General features: G+C 38.4%; 1 protein-coding gene across 2 annotated transcripts in view; it reads right to left on the minus strand.

The window, feature by feature from the left end:
* The window catches only part of ADCY7 (adenylate cyclase 7), a 2,777,509-nt gene that overhangs the window by 462,697 nt on the left and 2,299,134 nt on the right, over positions 1 to 15,678 (minus strand). For both annotated transcript variants that reach the window (XM_044081980.1, XM_044081981.1), the window contains one exon: positions 2,687 to 2,845. In XM_044081980.1, the coding sequence (XP_043937915.1) occupies positions 2,687 to 2,845 (159 nt within the window). The remainder of the gene's footprint in view (positions 1 to 2,686; positions 2,846 to 15,678) is intronic.

The following is a 15,678-nucleotide window of genomic DNA, read 5'->3' on the forward strand; positions in this document are numbered from 1 at the left end:
GCATCTACTTTTCTGATGTAAAAGCTAACACCAAAGGGCTCTTGCTGACTAGGTTCACAAATGACTACAAGCTAAGAGCAGTCATTGAATCCTCAAAAGACTTTGCCATCCTACATGAAGTTTGTTTCAAAATCATTGTCTGAATCATAGTATCCTTTGGGAAGTAATCTACCCCGGAGAACTACTACACTGACAATAGATTCCTAAGAGCTGACCAAGTTGTTCAGGATTTGGGAACTTATGTGGACAGTGAACTAACCTTTGATGAACAAGTGTCTGTTGTTGTAAGAAAGCCCTTCTATATTGCACAGCTTATAAACAAAGGGATTCTGTCTAGATTTAGGAATAAAATAGTAATATCAAATAAGAAAATCAACAGTATAGAAATGGAGGGATCTACTTCTGCAAAATACAGAAACTAAAATTGGGAAGCTAGTTCAGTTTCCTCCTGATGGCCTGACTGCCACCCAAGTATTTGCACGCACCTTCCCACATTCCATATTACTACTGAGATATAGGACAGCGTCAGTAAGATTTTTCAAGAAGGTCATGCCCTTTGTACACCTATATTGTGAAGGCCCGCATCTTTGATTACTAAATACATTATGAGGTTGAACTACTTTAGTGAGAAGGAAATACTTGGTTTCCAATCTAAAGTAAGTGTTTTCTTTACTTAGGGTTGGTGTAACCTCCATGTTAGTATTAGTAATGGAGGTATGGAGACAATGCCCCAGTACCTGAGGTGCAGGCAAGGTGGAGCTCCCTAAAAAAAGAAATATAAATAGAAGTAGGTATGGAACTTGTATGGGAGTCAGATTATCAGTTGTAAAGCCTGGGTAGGCACTCCAGTTATGGTAAATCTTTGAAGATCCACACATCCATTCTGATTTTTACGTAATTTTATTTCTCAGCTTATTCTGAAATTTCACTAACTCTCTTCAAGGAGCAGTGAAATAAACCTGTTTCATGATATGTGTGTGTATGTCACAGACATACATATATGTATATATGTACATATATGTACAAGTACAATACTTAAAAATGATGTAGTAAATGCATAAACATACACCAGAAAAAACTTTTCCCCCCTTAAAAATGCCTTTAAGCAGACTGTGTGTGCCTTATCCTCATAGATTGTTGCATAAGGGGTAACTTAGGGAAATCCTATTTTTATGAAAAGGGTGTTAGATGTGAAGGGTCTATGTTATACATTCGAACTGTCAAAATGTCGAATACCATATGGTAGATATTTGAAAGTTCGAATATATAATTTAAAAAAAAGAAAAACATACCTTAACACTGTGAGCAGGGGGGCAGGCCCCCCTGCACCCCCCTACTTAAATATACCAACTCCGAGACTGCACTTCAAGGCAGAAAAAGGGAAATTCTCCCATTTTGCACCATACAGTGCCATTAAAGTGAACTTTAGAACACTTGAAATGTCGATTATATGGTCTCGACCATATGACGATCATCATTTCAAGCGTTCGTTTATTTGACATAGACCCGATGTGAACATGAAATTCACTGCTTTGAATATAGTAAAAAGCACACAAACTACACAAACTCAGAAGATAACACAGCATGCACAACTGAAAGGCACAGATGAATAAGTGCATAACAGACTAGTGACCCCAGAAAAATAATTAAATAAATAAATAAAAACAGAAGCTTGTAAAATTGATAGACTGTGGACTCTTATTAGAAATGTTATCAGGATGAAAAATTCTGCAACAGCAGTCTGTCAGGAAAACAGACGAAGAAGTGAAGTGATTTTAAAATGGTTCCTGCCAATTGTCACTAGACAGCACTTTCCTACTGGTAGCACATGTTTCTGTATGTCTGTATACTGTGTCTTGCTTTGAGAACAGAAGGTCTGTAAAAAAACAAAGCATGAATTCATAAAAGACTACAAGCATATATAATAATGCAATACATAATATATCAAGGCTATCTGAAACACTGTATAACATTTAGTAAAATGCTTTGCAAAGTTGCCAGTAAACCAGAAACAGTCATAAAATAATTGTTCCACTGTATTCATCAGTCATCAGACCTATCACTGGGTACAATTCCCCCTTTGGTATGCACCTAACCAGACAATTCCAGCAACTGGAATGTCCACATAAGTTTCTTACTTAAATAATAGTGGGTGTAATAACATGTCCCGTGCAGACTTCCTTAAAGCCCTATCCCTGCATTGTGTCTGGTACGTACTGTTGAGGGAAGATGGACATTTGTCACACAAGACATTGTTGGACCCCACCCTAATGGATCTCCTGCATAATTGCAAAGCAAACAGCACTACAATTTCTCATTTTAAAGACTTAAACCTTGGCCTTGACATAAATAGGACCTTTTGGAAAGAAAAGTATGTATCCCAGAGACCACCCCTTCTCTGGAACAGTTTTCACATCCATGTGAAGCAGAGTTTCTCCCTAACCCAATTCAAGTGGAACTTGACAACTGGATGGGAAACAGGAAGTTCATCCTTAGTTTGGCACCTATGTCTCTAATGAACACAGGCAGCCTGTAAAATGTTTCATCTCCCAGGACCCTGTTTACACTTATCAAGGGTACCAGAACTTGTCAGAGAATTGGGATTCATGGCTAGACTTAAAACATCCCCAGCATTCATTAGCCTACTACACACCCATGAACTTGTGAAGCAATGGTATCCACTTACCCAGGTAGTCCTGCAGACTCCATTTTGTTAGCTAAAGTAACGTCATCTGACCAAACATCAAACTGCCACTTTCTAAGGCCAATGACACCACAGAGAACATTGCCAGAATGGACACCAACTCTCATGCTGATATCTACCCCAGTGGCTTCCTTCACTTGCCTGCAAAAATACAGGTAATAAAGCATTACAGTCATGCACTGGCTTGCTGTTAATGTTCTTCCTGAAGTACATTGTGAAGCTCAAAGTATTTATATACAGTAGTCTTTTAAGAATATCATATCCCACACGGCTTTATGGATGTAGGATAGAAACATGATTCAAATATTACAAATCACAATTCCTTAATATCTGTCTTATGAAAATAATGACTCTTAATACCTACAAAAGGACTAGTTTGTCAAAAACAGAGTAGACCAATTGTTTTGTTTTAGGACCCTAGCAAAGCTCAACTGGCAGAGCATACACATGGGTCCATCGCACAAGAAAAGCTTGCTTTGCCAAAAAAAAAAAAAAAAGACATATGCAAAACAAAACCAGCTATTTTGATAACATCACAGCAACACAACATTTTTTTTTTCACTGAGTACTAATGATCCCATACCTCAGAGCTTACTTAAAGTAGACGAGGTGTGGAAGGTACAATTTACAAAATCCTCCACTCTACCTCATGAGTTCATAATGCAGAACATGCATTTTGCAGTATAACTAGTCAAGTGTAAGATCCCTTAAAATGTGAAAAAAATCTGCAATGGTGTTAAAAGTGAAACAGATGTTTTGTTACAGTTCTTGTCACATTTATCTAGACTGATTTTCAGAGAAATGTGACATTTCATTTGATCAAATTTCTTGCCACAAACTGTATTAGACCAGATCCATGCTGTTATTTATAAACAGTTGTATGCTACAGCACAAAACTAACTCTCAAAAAAAACCCGCTGATATTCTAAATGCCGATAAAAGTCTTGTGATCTCTCCAAGAAATGTTATCTATTTACACAAAGGTGTAACATACCACGTAGGCAAGTCAGATGGACAAAAATACTCAGCAACTCTTTCCTTTAACATTACTGAATGCCCCTTTAATCGTTTACCATTCTTTTAAGAATATGTTGCCACATGACATTCCATTACTTTTCATGAGATGACATCATACAGTCATCATTCTGTACAGGAAGCACATAACTACAAAATGAAAAGAGTTAGGGACCTAGGTACTTGAGTTGAGAACTCCCTCTCTTTTGACGATCATGTGGAAATGGTTGCTAGGAAATCCATGTATTTAGTCCACCTAATGGTCAAAGGAATATCATGAAGGTCTAATGAGGTTATCACTGTTTCATACTCTGCACTGATGAGGCCAGTTATAGAGTACAGTGCCCCCTTTGGTATGCATGTCACTAAACATATCAAACAATTAGACAAAAGTTCCTAACCAAAGACAGATTACAGGCCTAAATCACTTAGCTATCAAGGGAAACTGGAAGCTCTACTTCTTTATTCAGTGTATTATACACTTTTGACAGAAGATCTCTGTCTTGCTTACTGCACCATTAGAGATCAGAATTTCCAAGGCCTTCTGGTCCTCCACAAGTCCAGTTGACTTCACTAACAGATAAACAAAGCAAAGTGGAGTGACTGGTTGATAATATACCTCCCCATACCCCTGGAATAAACTTTCCCTTCATATTAATCAGTGTGACTCACAATCTTCCTTTAAACATAGATGACTGGATGAGTCCCCACAAATTTACTTCAGCATTGACTGGTATGGTCATCCTGGAGAAAGGAGGAACAGTCCGAGAGGGTACTGGCAAGGTGTGAATGGTCAGAACTCAACAGCCTTGGATATCTGTGAATTTATGGAATGTTACTATTTTCAGATACAGTGGTTACCTGTAAATAGCTCCAGTGCAAAATCTGCTTACGTTTAAGACATAGCTTTCAGCTCCCCATTATATAAATCCTCTCCACAGCCTCTACTTCATCAATGTCACAAGATTATGTGCAGACCATTTACAGGTATGTAGAAAAGAACAGAAGCAGTGCTTTAAAAATACCCTGAGTCTTAGACTCAGTAGTATAGGGCACTTCATCAAGTTCTGCAGCCTAACAGATATTTCAAACCAGAATGCGGCCACTGAACTACTTTATGACAGGTAAACTAGTAAAACATTTTTAAAAAACAGAAATAGACAAAAATGGCAGAAAATAATCACAGTGCACTTAACAGTAGATGTTCAGTTTTGAAGCTTTTTCATTAAAAATGTTATTATTGTGTGTGAAATTTTTTAAAGTACTGATTTTATACATGAGCAGAGCTCACAAGTCTATCACTTGAAATATGGTAAATAAATCAAACATCAAAGCATTATAATGATTACACTCTATGGGAAACCATGAACTTTATATTTCAGATTAAGAGATTTTAAAGTCAGATAAATTAACAAAAATTAATAAATATGATGATAATTACAATTAAAATCTAGGCGGTTCCCAAATTCCTCAAGTGAGGCCATCAATTCAAGTATAAATTCTACTGATTTTTATTATGAGGTGCTACAGCAACTGAACCCTATGTGTCAGCAAAAAACATGCAGAAAATATATACTGTTAATGTGATGGTACATCCTTGTGCAACACCCTAATGGGAAAGCCTAAATAAATATTATAATAAAGATCTTGAAAAAAGTGATATGGTCCCTCAGTTTAGGAAGCAGACCTCCCTCCAGCTAGCAGCAAAAAGTTGCCACAAACAGATAAAAATACCCATAGTGGGGAATAGACATTGCCACCTAGACGTAAATATTCATGATGCAAGACAGTGTAATGCAATAAAAAAATTGCTGAAGCATTTAAGGTAAGCAGAATATTAAAACAATTGTTAGATATAAACTCTGTGGTTCATCTGATAAGTGCATAACACTATAATAGAAATAACTAGATAGGTAGGGATTCAAATCTCAATACTGGCAACTGTGTGTGTTTCAGTTGAGAATCATACCCTGTGTGGATTATACCATTTAGGGGTGGATTTGGTATAGTGGGTTAAGGACTTTGTCTCATAAATACAAGGTACATGGTTTGATTCTGACTTCATATTGTTAGTTAGGCTTAAAATGGCCATTCAGGGCAGTTAGCCTAGTATTTCAATATTAACCTATATTAATATGAACAAAGGGTAAAAAATAATGCACAGCTGCAGAATGCTTTTTAAGAGTCTTGGCTTTATGTATATTCCCCACTATGGGTATTTTTATCTGTTTGTGGCAAACTGGAAGCAAAGCTCTCTCTGGCCAAGATTGTGCTAGACAGTCAAGAGGAGAAGGTTAACACCTGCATTACACCTCAAGCAACTAATAGTAGCCCTTCAAAACCCACACCATCAACACCCACACATAGCAACACTAAACTCACATATGTTGAGGCCCTTAACATTAATCTGCCTAAGCAACAAGGACCTCCGAAGCCGAAACGCAAACAAACACCAGTCACAACCAAAGTGACACATAGCTCACAACATCAGTGTGCCACCCAACAACAGCCCCTAAGGCAAGACAATGTACCCAACAATTTAGTCATAGGTGACTCTATAGTCAGGCACACTGATGTCCCACTCACCAAGCTGAACAAGGAGAAAATTACAGTCAGCTGCCTGTCGGGTGCCAGGATCTGCCACATAACGCATGCACTCAAGTCACTCCACAACAAGTACAAATGTGACTCTGTCACTGTCCATGCTGGAGTGAATGACTTGAGACGTACCTCCCTGGACTGCATGAAAAGAGACATGGAAGAGCTCTTGGATCATGTGACCCAGGCAGGTATGACCCTAGCCCTGAGTAGCATCCTGCCTTTGCCCAGAATGATACCATAAGTGTAAGGACAAAATGATTGACTTCAACAATTGACTAAGCTTCTGGTGTCATTCAAAGGGGATCCAATATTTGTCTGCCTGGGAAGACATGATCGACAAACCACGATGCTTTGCCAGAGATGGTCTGCATCTGTCACCCCTGGGATTCAGGTTACTGGCTAAAGCTTTTCCACCTCTATAGTGCCTTTTTAGGCAAGGTTCAAAGGATAAAACCACCACCGTAACAGATACAAGCATGCAAAATCTGAAGGCAATGCTACTCAATGTTAGAAGTCTAAACCTCAAAATGCACTCTCTCGAAGCACTCCTAAAAATGGAGAACATCGATATCTGTGCAGTAACTGAGATCTGGTTCAAGACTCCAGAGAGCACCCCTGCAATACCAGGCTACAATTCTTACCACACTTTTCGGCCACAAAACCAAGACCGAAACACTAAAGGTGGAGGAGTGTCCATATTTACCAAGGATATTCACACCTCCAGGCTAGTTGCCCAACACAATGCATCTGAAATTCTCCAGGTGCAACTAACACTAGGTAAGACTGCAATCCAAATTGTAACTTGCTACAGATCCCCCACCATGCCCCAAGATTCTCACTACACCTTTCTAAACATACTGTAAAATATTAAGATACAACCAAACACCCTAATACTTGGTGATTTCAACTACCCTGCCATTAATTGGGAAAACTACTCGGGTACCAACTCCTTTTCCCAATGGTTCTTGGAATTCATAAATTCCAATGCCCTGGATCACCTATAATCCATTGTCCCACCAGGGGCTCCAATATCCTAGACCTGGTCATTACCAACATGGGAGATAGATGCTCCACACCAGTGGTCACCCCCTCATTGGTCAGGTCTGACCATAAGCAAATCTACATCCACAACCCACCCCCACCACCCAGTAAGGAATCCTCCTTAAAAAACTTCTCCAAAGCCAATTTCATGTTACTGAAGTCAAACGTGACAAACTTCACAACACCCATGCAGACAGGATCTGGAAGTTCGACTGCAGAATCCTACACTAAGGCACTGTATGAGCACATCCACTCGTGCATGAATCATGCCATCCCAAATAGAACCAAGATGCTCGTCTCCAAAAAAAGGAAGCCAATCTGGTGGTTCCCTGCTATAAACAAACTATACAACAGAAGGAAGAAACTGTTGCAGAAAAGAGGAAAATCCCAGGATGCAAAAAAAACCCCTCACCAGCCTCAGTAAGAAGCTGAGATCCCTCATAAAATCCTCAAAAGCTAGTTACGAAAATAAAATTGCCAAAGATTCCAAAGACAACCACAAGGCATTCTATAGTTATGTCAAGAATCTAAATGGCAATGCTCAGATCTGCTCTGAATGGCATTAAATATACTGATCCCAAGGATATTTTAAATATCCTGGCAGATCGATTTAGTGCCAACTTCACCCCCCCTCTCACCCCTTAAAAGGCCCATCTCAATACCAAAAGATTGCCAAATTCCGATAATCACGGCCACACAGGTAGAAACCGCACTCTCCAAAGCTAAGAATACAGCATCCATGGGACCAGATGACATCCCAGGCTGTGTACTACATGAACTACAAAATGAACTGGCACCTCACCTAAGTGTCATGTTTAATCATAGCCTCACCTCAGGCTTTGTGCCCACTGAGTGGTGCACAGCTACAGTTATCCCGCTCCACAAGGGAGGATCCACCTTGGATCCTGGGAACTACCATCCCATCAGCCTGACAAGCCTAATCTGCAAGGGCATGGAACGCATTATCATGGAACTTATAAACAAAGACATTGGCAACCTTCAAACACTGGACCCCACCCAGTTTGGGTTTGTGAAGGGCCGATCTTGTCTCCTGAATCTGATTGACTTCTTCTAATCAATCTCCAGAGCTGTGGACAAGGGTAAGGCGGTCCACACAGCCTATCTGGACCTCGCCAAGGCCTTCGACACCATCCCCCACTCTGGAATCATAGATAAACTTACTAAGCTGGGCATAAATCCCTATGTCACTTGATGGGTTGCCAACTGGCTTACTGACAGAACCCAGACTGTAAAGGTAGTCGACTCCAAATCCAGCTCCAGACAAGTGACAAGTGGAGTACCTCAGGGTTCAGTCCTGGGACAACTCTTGTTTGCAATCTACTTCTCTGAAGTACAAGCCAACACTAAGGGACTCTGGCTAACAAAGTTTACAGATGACTGCAAACTGGGAGCCATTACTGAATCCCCAAATGATGTGGATATTCTACAAAAGGGCCTTACAGAAACAGATGCCTGGTGACAGAGCCATGGGCTCAAGCTTAATGCCAAGAAATGTATAGTTATCCCCTTTGGAAAAAAAAACATGTACCCATGAATTACCACATAGGTGGCAGGACACTAAACATCGAAAGTGTGATGAGAGACTTCGGGACACAGGTGGACAGTGGTCTCACTTTCGATAGCCACATCACCACAACAGTCAGGACATCCTTCTATATGGCACACCTCATCACTAAGGGCTTTTCATCCAGAAAAAAGGAGGTAATTTTCCCACTGTACTCATCCCTCATTAGACCCATTATAGAGAATAATTCCCCGTTTGGTATGTACCTCACAAGACATCTGCAACAGCTGGAAAGGCCACAGAAATACCTCACTAAAAGAATCACAGCCCTAAAGCAGATGCCATATGCTGACCATCTAAAAAAACTCCAGCTATACTCTGTGGCATATCGTCTACTCAGAGGCGATCTCTGCTTAACATACATGGCCATGTCAAACCCTGAGCTGTTGGATATGCTCCACTTAAAGAAATCCCAATCCCTCAGAGCCACACGCTCCAGGGATCTAAACCTTATCATCACAATGAACAAAACATGCTGGAGGGATAGGTTCCTGACCCAGGGACTCCCCATACTTTGGAATAGACTGCCCATACATGTCAAGCAGAGTGCCTCTTTGGCCCTCTTCAAAAGGAACCTTGATGATTGGATGGGAGATAGGAAATTCACCCCGGGGATCGTGTCAGTGCTAGACAGGGGCCCAGAGAAGTAAATATTGTGGGAAGAAATATCCAGAGAATTGTTATGGCTAGGCTTGCATAGGCCTTAGAGCCAATAGCCTAGTACCAACCTATGAACCTATGGATCACAACAATCACTGAAGGAGGAAAGATGGGAGGAATAGCTTGGCCAGGAACTGAAACTTGCAAAACTGCTCTTTGTAGAAAGTCTTTTGTTATCTCAGCAATTTGTTGATATGTTTGCAAGCTTCTTTCAAAGAATGTGCAGTACATCAGTAGGAACAACATTTACAAGGCTCATTGCAGATCAGTCAATGACACATGATTTGCAGACTCTCAAACTTGGCAGTTTTTTCATGCGGTCCAGTCTAAGTGAATGGAAGTCTAGCCTGACAACAAATTATCTATTCTCTCATAGTGCATTATGGGGCATATTTAGCTTTCCAAAGGAATCAGGATGTCTGACCCCATGACAGCAGACAAGGATTAAAAATAATAATAAAATAATAATGAGTACTTATTTTGCTGAAGGGAGCTTTGGGAAGTGCTGTAATTCATGGCAAGATAAAAAAAATGTTTTTTTATCATTTGCCTGTAGTGGTCCTTTAATGTGAAGCCACACTACACAGTAAGTCCAAAGTGAATTCAAACAGGACATTCAAACAAATACGGCAGCAGTATTCAAATATCTCATACAAGTGCAAAAAAAAAATCAGGTACAAGCTTTATATGACAAAGAGAGCTACTTCCTTTAAACACTGGATACCAATGAACTAGAGAAAAGCACACCCCCCAGTTCTATTACCTTAGACAAAGCCCTGTAAACACACAGAGCTTTCAATGAAAATTAGAAAATGCTTCTGGACACAGAAGTAAGCTTTAGATAAAAAAGTAAGCAACTTCATATGAATAATGGCCACCAATGAACTGGCAGATTAGCACACATGCCCTCAAGTTTGTTACCTCAAGCGAAACCCTATTCTTTAATTTTTTTTTTTTTTATAGAGACTTTAGACATCTCTGGAAGAAGAGAGAGGGCTTGGATGCTCCTACTAGAAAAACATGAATTGATTTGGCAGTTGCGGCTAAGTGCAACATCCTGGCCTGTATTAAATGAACAACTATCTATATCTCGTATATTAAAATTAAAAGCTCTAGAAAGATAGTTATTTCCATTGCATACACCTTTGTAAAAAGTTTTTAATATTTTAAAATATTTTAAAAATATTTTATTTATATCTGAAAAGATTTTCTCTCTGCTTCACCCTCATAAAACTGTCTCTTGCTATTGTTTGGTGGTTTGTTATTATATTATGTTACTGTTGGAATTTTTCAGCATGCATTTAAGTTTGAAATTTTGAATTTATTTATCTTAAATAAATTCAATTATATAGTTTTTTTTGTGTGGGTTATATGTATTTGCTAGGTGTCAAAATATATAACAAACACTAGTTCACATTACATATCACATTATATGAAAAGGGAATTTTTTTGGAAGCTAAGCAGGGTTGGGCTTGGTTAGTACTTGGATGGGAGATCACCTGGGAACACCAAGTGCTTGGGGTTGTGTTAGGTGGAAGTAATATCATTACAGAAGGTGGTCATGTGATTGTTCTTTGCTATAAAACTTCCTGTGAAGTATGTAATAGTATCTGATGAAGTTTCAAGTCATTGAGATGAAAGCACTTATTGGATGTATATATATTTTTATGACTTTTCTTCACTTGTAAATGGGCCTTTGATAATACACACATTTTGTGGATTTAATTGAATGGATATACTGAGTGAATTGTTGGGAACTGTGAGGAACACAGAGCGTGTTTTTATTTTGTTGGTTTACATGGTGGTGGTGCTGCCTTGGAAACAAGGTAAGGCAGTTCAGTTGGTAAAGGAGGAGTTAGATGTGAATAGTGTGGGTGCACTGGTGACAAGCCTATGTGAACTCACAAAAATTTGGTCAGTGGTTTATTGTTTTGAAGGATCGGGGGGTGGTTTGATGGTGTGAAAACTGACAAGATAGTTTTTTTATTTTTTTGGGGGGGTTGACAATGGTAATTGGAAATTTATTAGGCTACAGTTCATACAGCATTTAATTTTATGGATGTATTGAAGTCATTCTGAAGGTGGTTTTTTGGTCAATACATGTTATGATGGTCATTAAAGGTTTTCTAGTTTATAATGGATAGTTGGGTGTGATGGCAACACTGCTATTACATTGATTTGGTAAAGAAATTTCATTTGGGACATTATGTAGTACATTGGACAGTAACACATGGCTTCAATTAGGCATGATGGTGTGCAAGTATTCTTGTGTGGGTTTAGTGTTGTGGTGGTACATTTGGCAAGTAATGACCTGCGAATCGTTGGGAAGTTACTACTGGTAGTTAGGTGAGGGAGAGTTTAGCTAAAATACAGAGGTTATGGTAGGTTATGATTTGTGACTTTAGCACTGAAGAGGAATAAGGGGTTTAATTTCAACAGTTTAGGCAATTGGTTACTTTGGTTATTTATGTGATAGGGTTTGGGGAGGTGATGACACAAATCCAGTCTGGTTTGAGAGGATGGAGTACACTGAATGTTTGGCTTCATGCCTTTTAATGGGTGGTTAGGTTGTTGGAAGTTTGGTAAGAGAGGGGGGAATAGGCTGGTGGATGGACAAGAGGGGCACACCTGCCCTCCTCTGTTCCCCCTCAGGTGTTGGGTGTTCATTTCAATGAGTTGGGACAGGAAAGTGAGCAGCTGGACGCTGCTTGATAAGTAAAATAAGTGAGGTAAGGACGCTTCTTATTGGGTTGGATATGTAATTCAATAAATGGTAAATGAAGTGACTCATGGGACACTGCTTCATAAGTAAAATAAGCAAACAGAGGTAAGGATGCTGCTTATCTGGTTGGATATCTAACTCAAGTGTTAAATGAAGTGAGTGATGTGATAAGTAAAGTAAGCGAGTGGAGCTATGGACACTGCTTACTGGGTTAGGATGAGCAAGGTCATGCTGTCCTAATTAACATTATATGGATGTTTATGCTGTGATTAAAATCAGCTATACTATGCGTCAATTAATTAATTTGGGCTAACAAAGTTATGTTATGGAAGTTTAATAAAGGTCAAATGTCATTTGGTGTGATGTATTTATTGAAGGGGACCGGGACAAATATTTAAGAGAACACCCTAAGTTCGCCTTTAAGAATAAGAAGTCTTTGAAAAAAAATGCTCTGCTATAGTAAGAAAGAAACAGGGACTAAGAAGTCAGAACCTATTGGAACCTTTCCCTGCAGAAACTGCAATTTTTGTCAATATATACCCAGTAGCAATGAGTTTGTATACCCACTTATAGGACAGAGGTTTACCCCAAGAATGGGTCTATATTATAATCTTGAAGGTTTAAAACTTTGAATCACTAAAGATCGAACTTTAGTGATCGAAGTCTTAAACCATCAAAACCAAAAAAAAAAAAAAAATACTAAATTAAAAAAATAAATAAATAGTGTGTAGGCAAGGGGGGCAAGCCCCTCTGCACCCCGCACATCCCCCTACTTAAATATACCAACTCTGAGAATGCACTACATTGAAGTAAATGGAAATCTCCCCCTACGGAGATTTTCCGTTTAAACGTTTGATGTAGTGCGCTTTCGGTATTCTCTTGTCGACAATATCGTATTCGATATTGTCAGACTTCAAGATTTTAATATAGATCCCCCCCGAGAATATATGTGGATTGCTGTATTAGCAACTTAGTGTATTTATTTACTTGCAAGGCATATTCTTGCTTTTATATGGGTAAGACAGCTCGACCGCTGAAAGAGAGAATTAAAGAACATCTTAGTGAGATCCGAAATGCAAGGACTTCCAATGCGTTAGCAAGACATGTCTCAGATAATGACTTTACACATAAATTTAGCTTCATGGTACTACAGTTAGTTACCCAGTACATGAGCCTGGGAGATCTGGATAATATGACAGAGATGAATTAATTGAAATAGATAATACGACTACAAGGTGACAAGGAATTTGGATCGAATGGCTGTGTTCCTTTAAAACCAGCATTGAACTCTTGACCAATTAGATGAAAGATAACTATCTGTGTAATTACTGATTGGTCTACACTATATAATGGGAGTGATGGCGGTTGTGGAATAGGTCTCATGAAGTGCTAACATATGGCATGAAACGACTTACCTTTTTATACTTGAGCTGTTTGTTATTTTAATAAAGTGTATGTTTTTTTATCGGAACCTACTGCTGGATTCCTTTCTATACATTTAATAGCAAACCACTCAGATGGTTCAAAACAGAAAAAAAAAATCATTGCAGTATATAACAGCTTTAAAGACCCAAAGGTCAAGGAAAATATTAGACTTCAAGGAATTCTTCTTCAGGTAGACAGCAAATGTTAGATGTGTGACGGGAAAGAGAGATAACTGGGAACATTTTTTTTGTGTGTAATGATTTGGCAGATTTTAAAAATTCCCTACAAAGTACTTGTATGGCTGTAACTGAGGAAATTCCTTTGAGCTGGGACATAGGATCTGAATTGCCTAGACATAAATAATACATTATTAATTCTGATGACAACCAAAAAAGCAATTATTAGGAAACAGAAATCAAAATCTAAACCAACTGTATTTTTAGTATTGAATATTGTAAATTAGATAAAAGAATTGGAAGAGGAATCTTTATAAAAAGGAAGGAACAAATTACATAAAAATGAGCGTGGGAACAATACACGCAGAAAAATGTTCAAAAGGAGGAAGACTGAGGTTTTAAAGTAAGGCAGGAAATGAGCGATTTATATAATGGATTGAATGACAGTTGTAATAAAGAAAGAACCATGTATAATGTTTAACGTATGTAAATGCAAAACAAAACAATATGGTTTGTTGTCTTTTCTGTTAATGAATGTGCGCCTATGTCTTAAGTGATAATTTAATAAATGTGTCAAAAAAAATATTTAGACAGCACTATTTGATCAACTAAGGCAACCTGTGAACTCAGGCTGACATCTCAAGTCAATAACAATTCCGAATCCTTCTTTATTTATACTAGAAAAGTAAGAAACAACAACGTAGGAAATTCATACTAAATGGCAAAACCTACTTATACACAGTGAACACTGTCAATACACTGTTGTATTTCTTAACCCCCCTCAACAACTCTAAAGACCATGTACTAAAAGTGGTATTTATGGGTAAGAACAATTCCTCAGTGGTACCAGATAATATAACAACAGTCAGTTTGTTAAACAGTACAAAACATGCCCTGGTAGAACCCCTCTAACAAGTTATTCAACTTGAACCTGGTTACAGGCTCAGTCCCACAAGGAGAGAGTACAGCACTGGTGATGCAACTCCATAAGTGTGGACCTACTACCAGCCCCAGAAACTATAGGCCCATCAGCCTAAGTCTCACTTGTAAGGCCATGAAATGCATTGTACCAGGCATGATTAACATTGATATTAAAAAAACCTCATCAGGCTAGTCTCATTTGTAAGGTGATGGAGCACAATATAACAGATTTGATTAACACAAACATTTAAAAATCTCATCAGGCTAGATCCACAACAACCTGATGTTGTAAAAGATAGAGCCTGCCTAATGAACCGGGTAAACTTTTCTGAAAAGGTAACACAAGTGGTTAACAGTGGTTACACTGTACCCACAGCCTACTTTCATTTAGACAAGGCATACGGCATTTGACACCCTCCTCCATACTAGCATATTTAACTCATTCTTTCCAATGGGTATGATCTGAGCATTAAAAAATTAAGTTATCACCTCAGTTAAAACAAATGTTCATATTGCTATCTTAAAATGTTAATATAAAATTGGAAATGGCAATCTATTCAGCACAAAGTCATCTTTGCAGTAGTTGCATTCATTCAATTCTAGGTCTTAAACTGGATTTTAAAAATCAAAATAAATGCAGTGAATGCTAATTTTTGAGACATTTTTAAACAGCTTACGATATCTCAGCAGCCATTCAAAGAACATACATACTTCAAAGTAACGTTTTCTAAATACAGCTGTGAGCTTTCATATGAGGCTAAGCAGTTCTGTTTCACTTGATTGCAGAGATATTTAGAGAAATACAAAAATTATTACAATACAAATATAT

This window comes from Protopterus annectens, chromosome 8.part1 (assembly GCF_019279795.1).
Source record: "Protopterus annectens isolate FY-2018-M chromosome 8.part1, PAN1.0, whole genome shotgun sequence".
Classification (NCBI taxonomy): Eukaryota; Metazoa; Chordata; order Ceratodontiformes; family Protopteridae; genus Protopterus; species Protopterus annectens.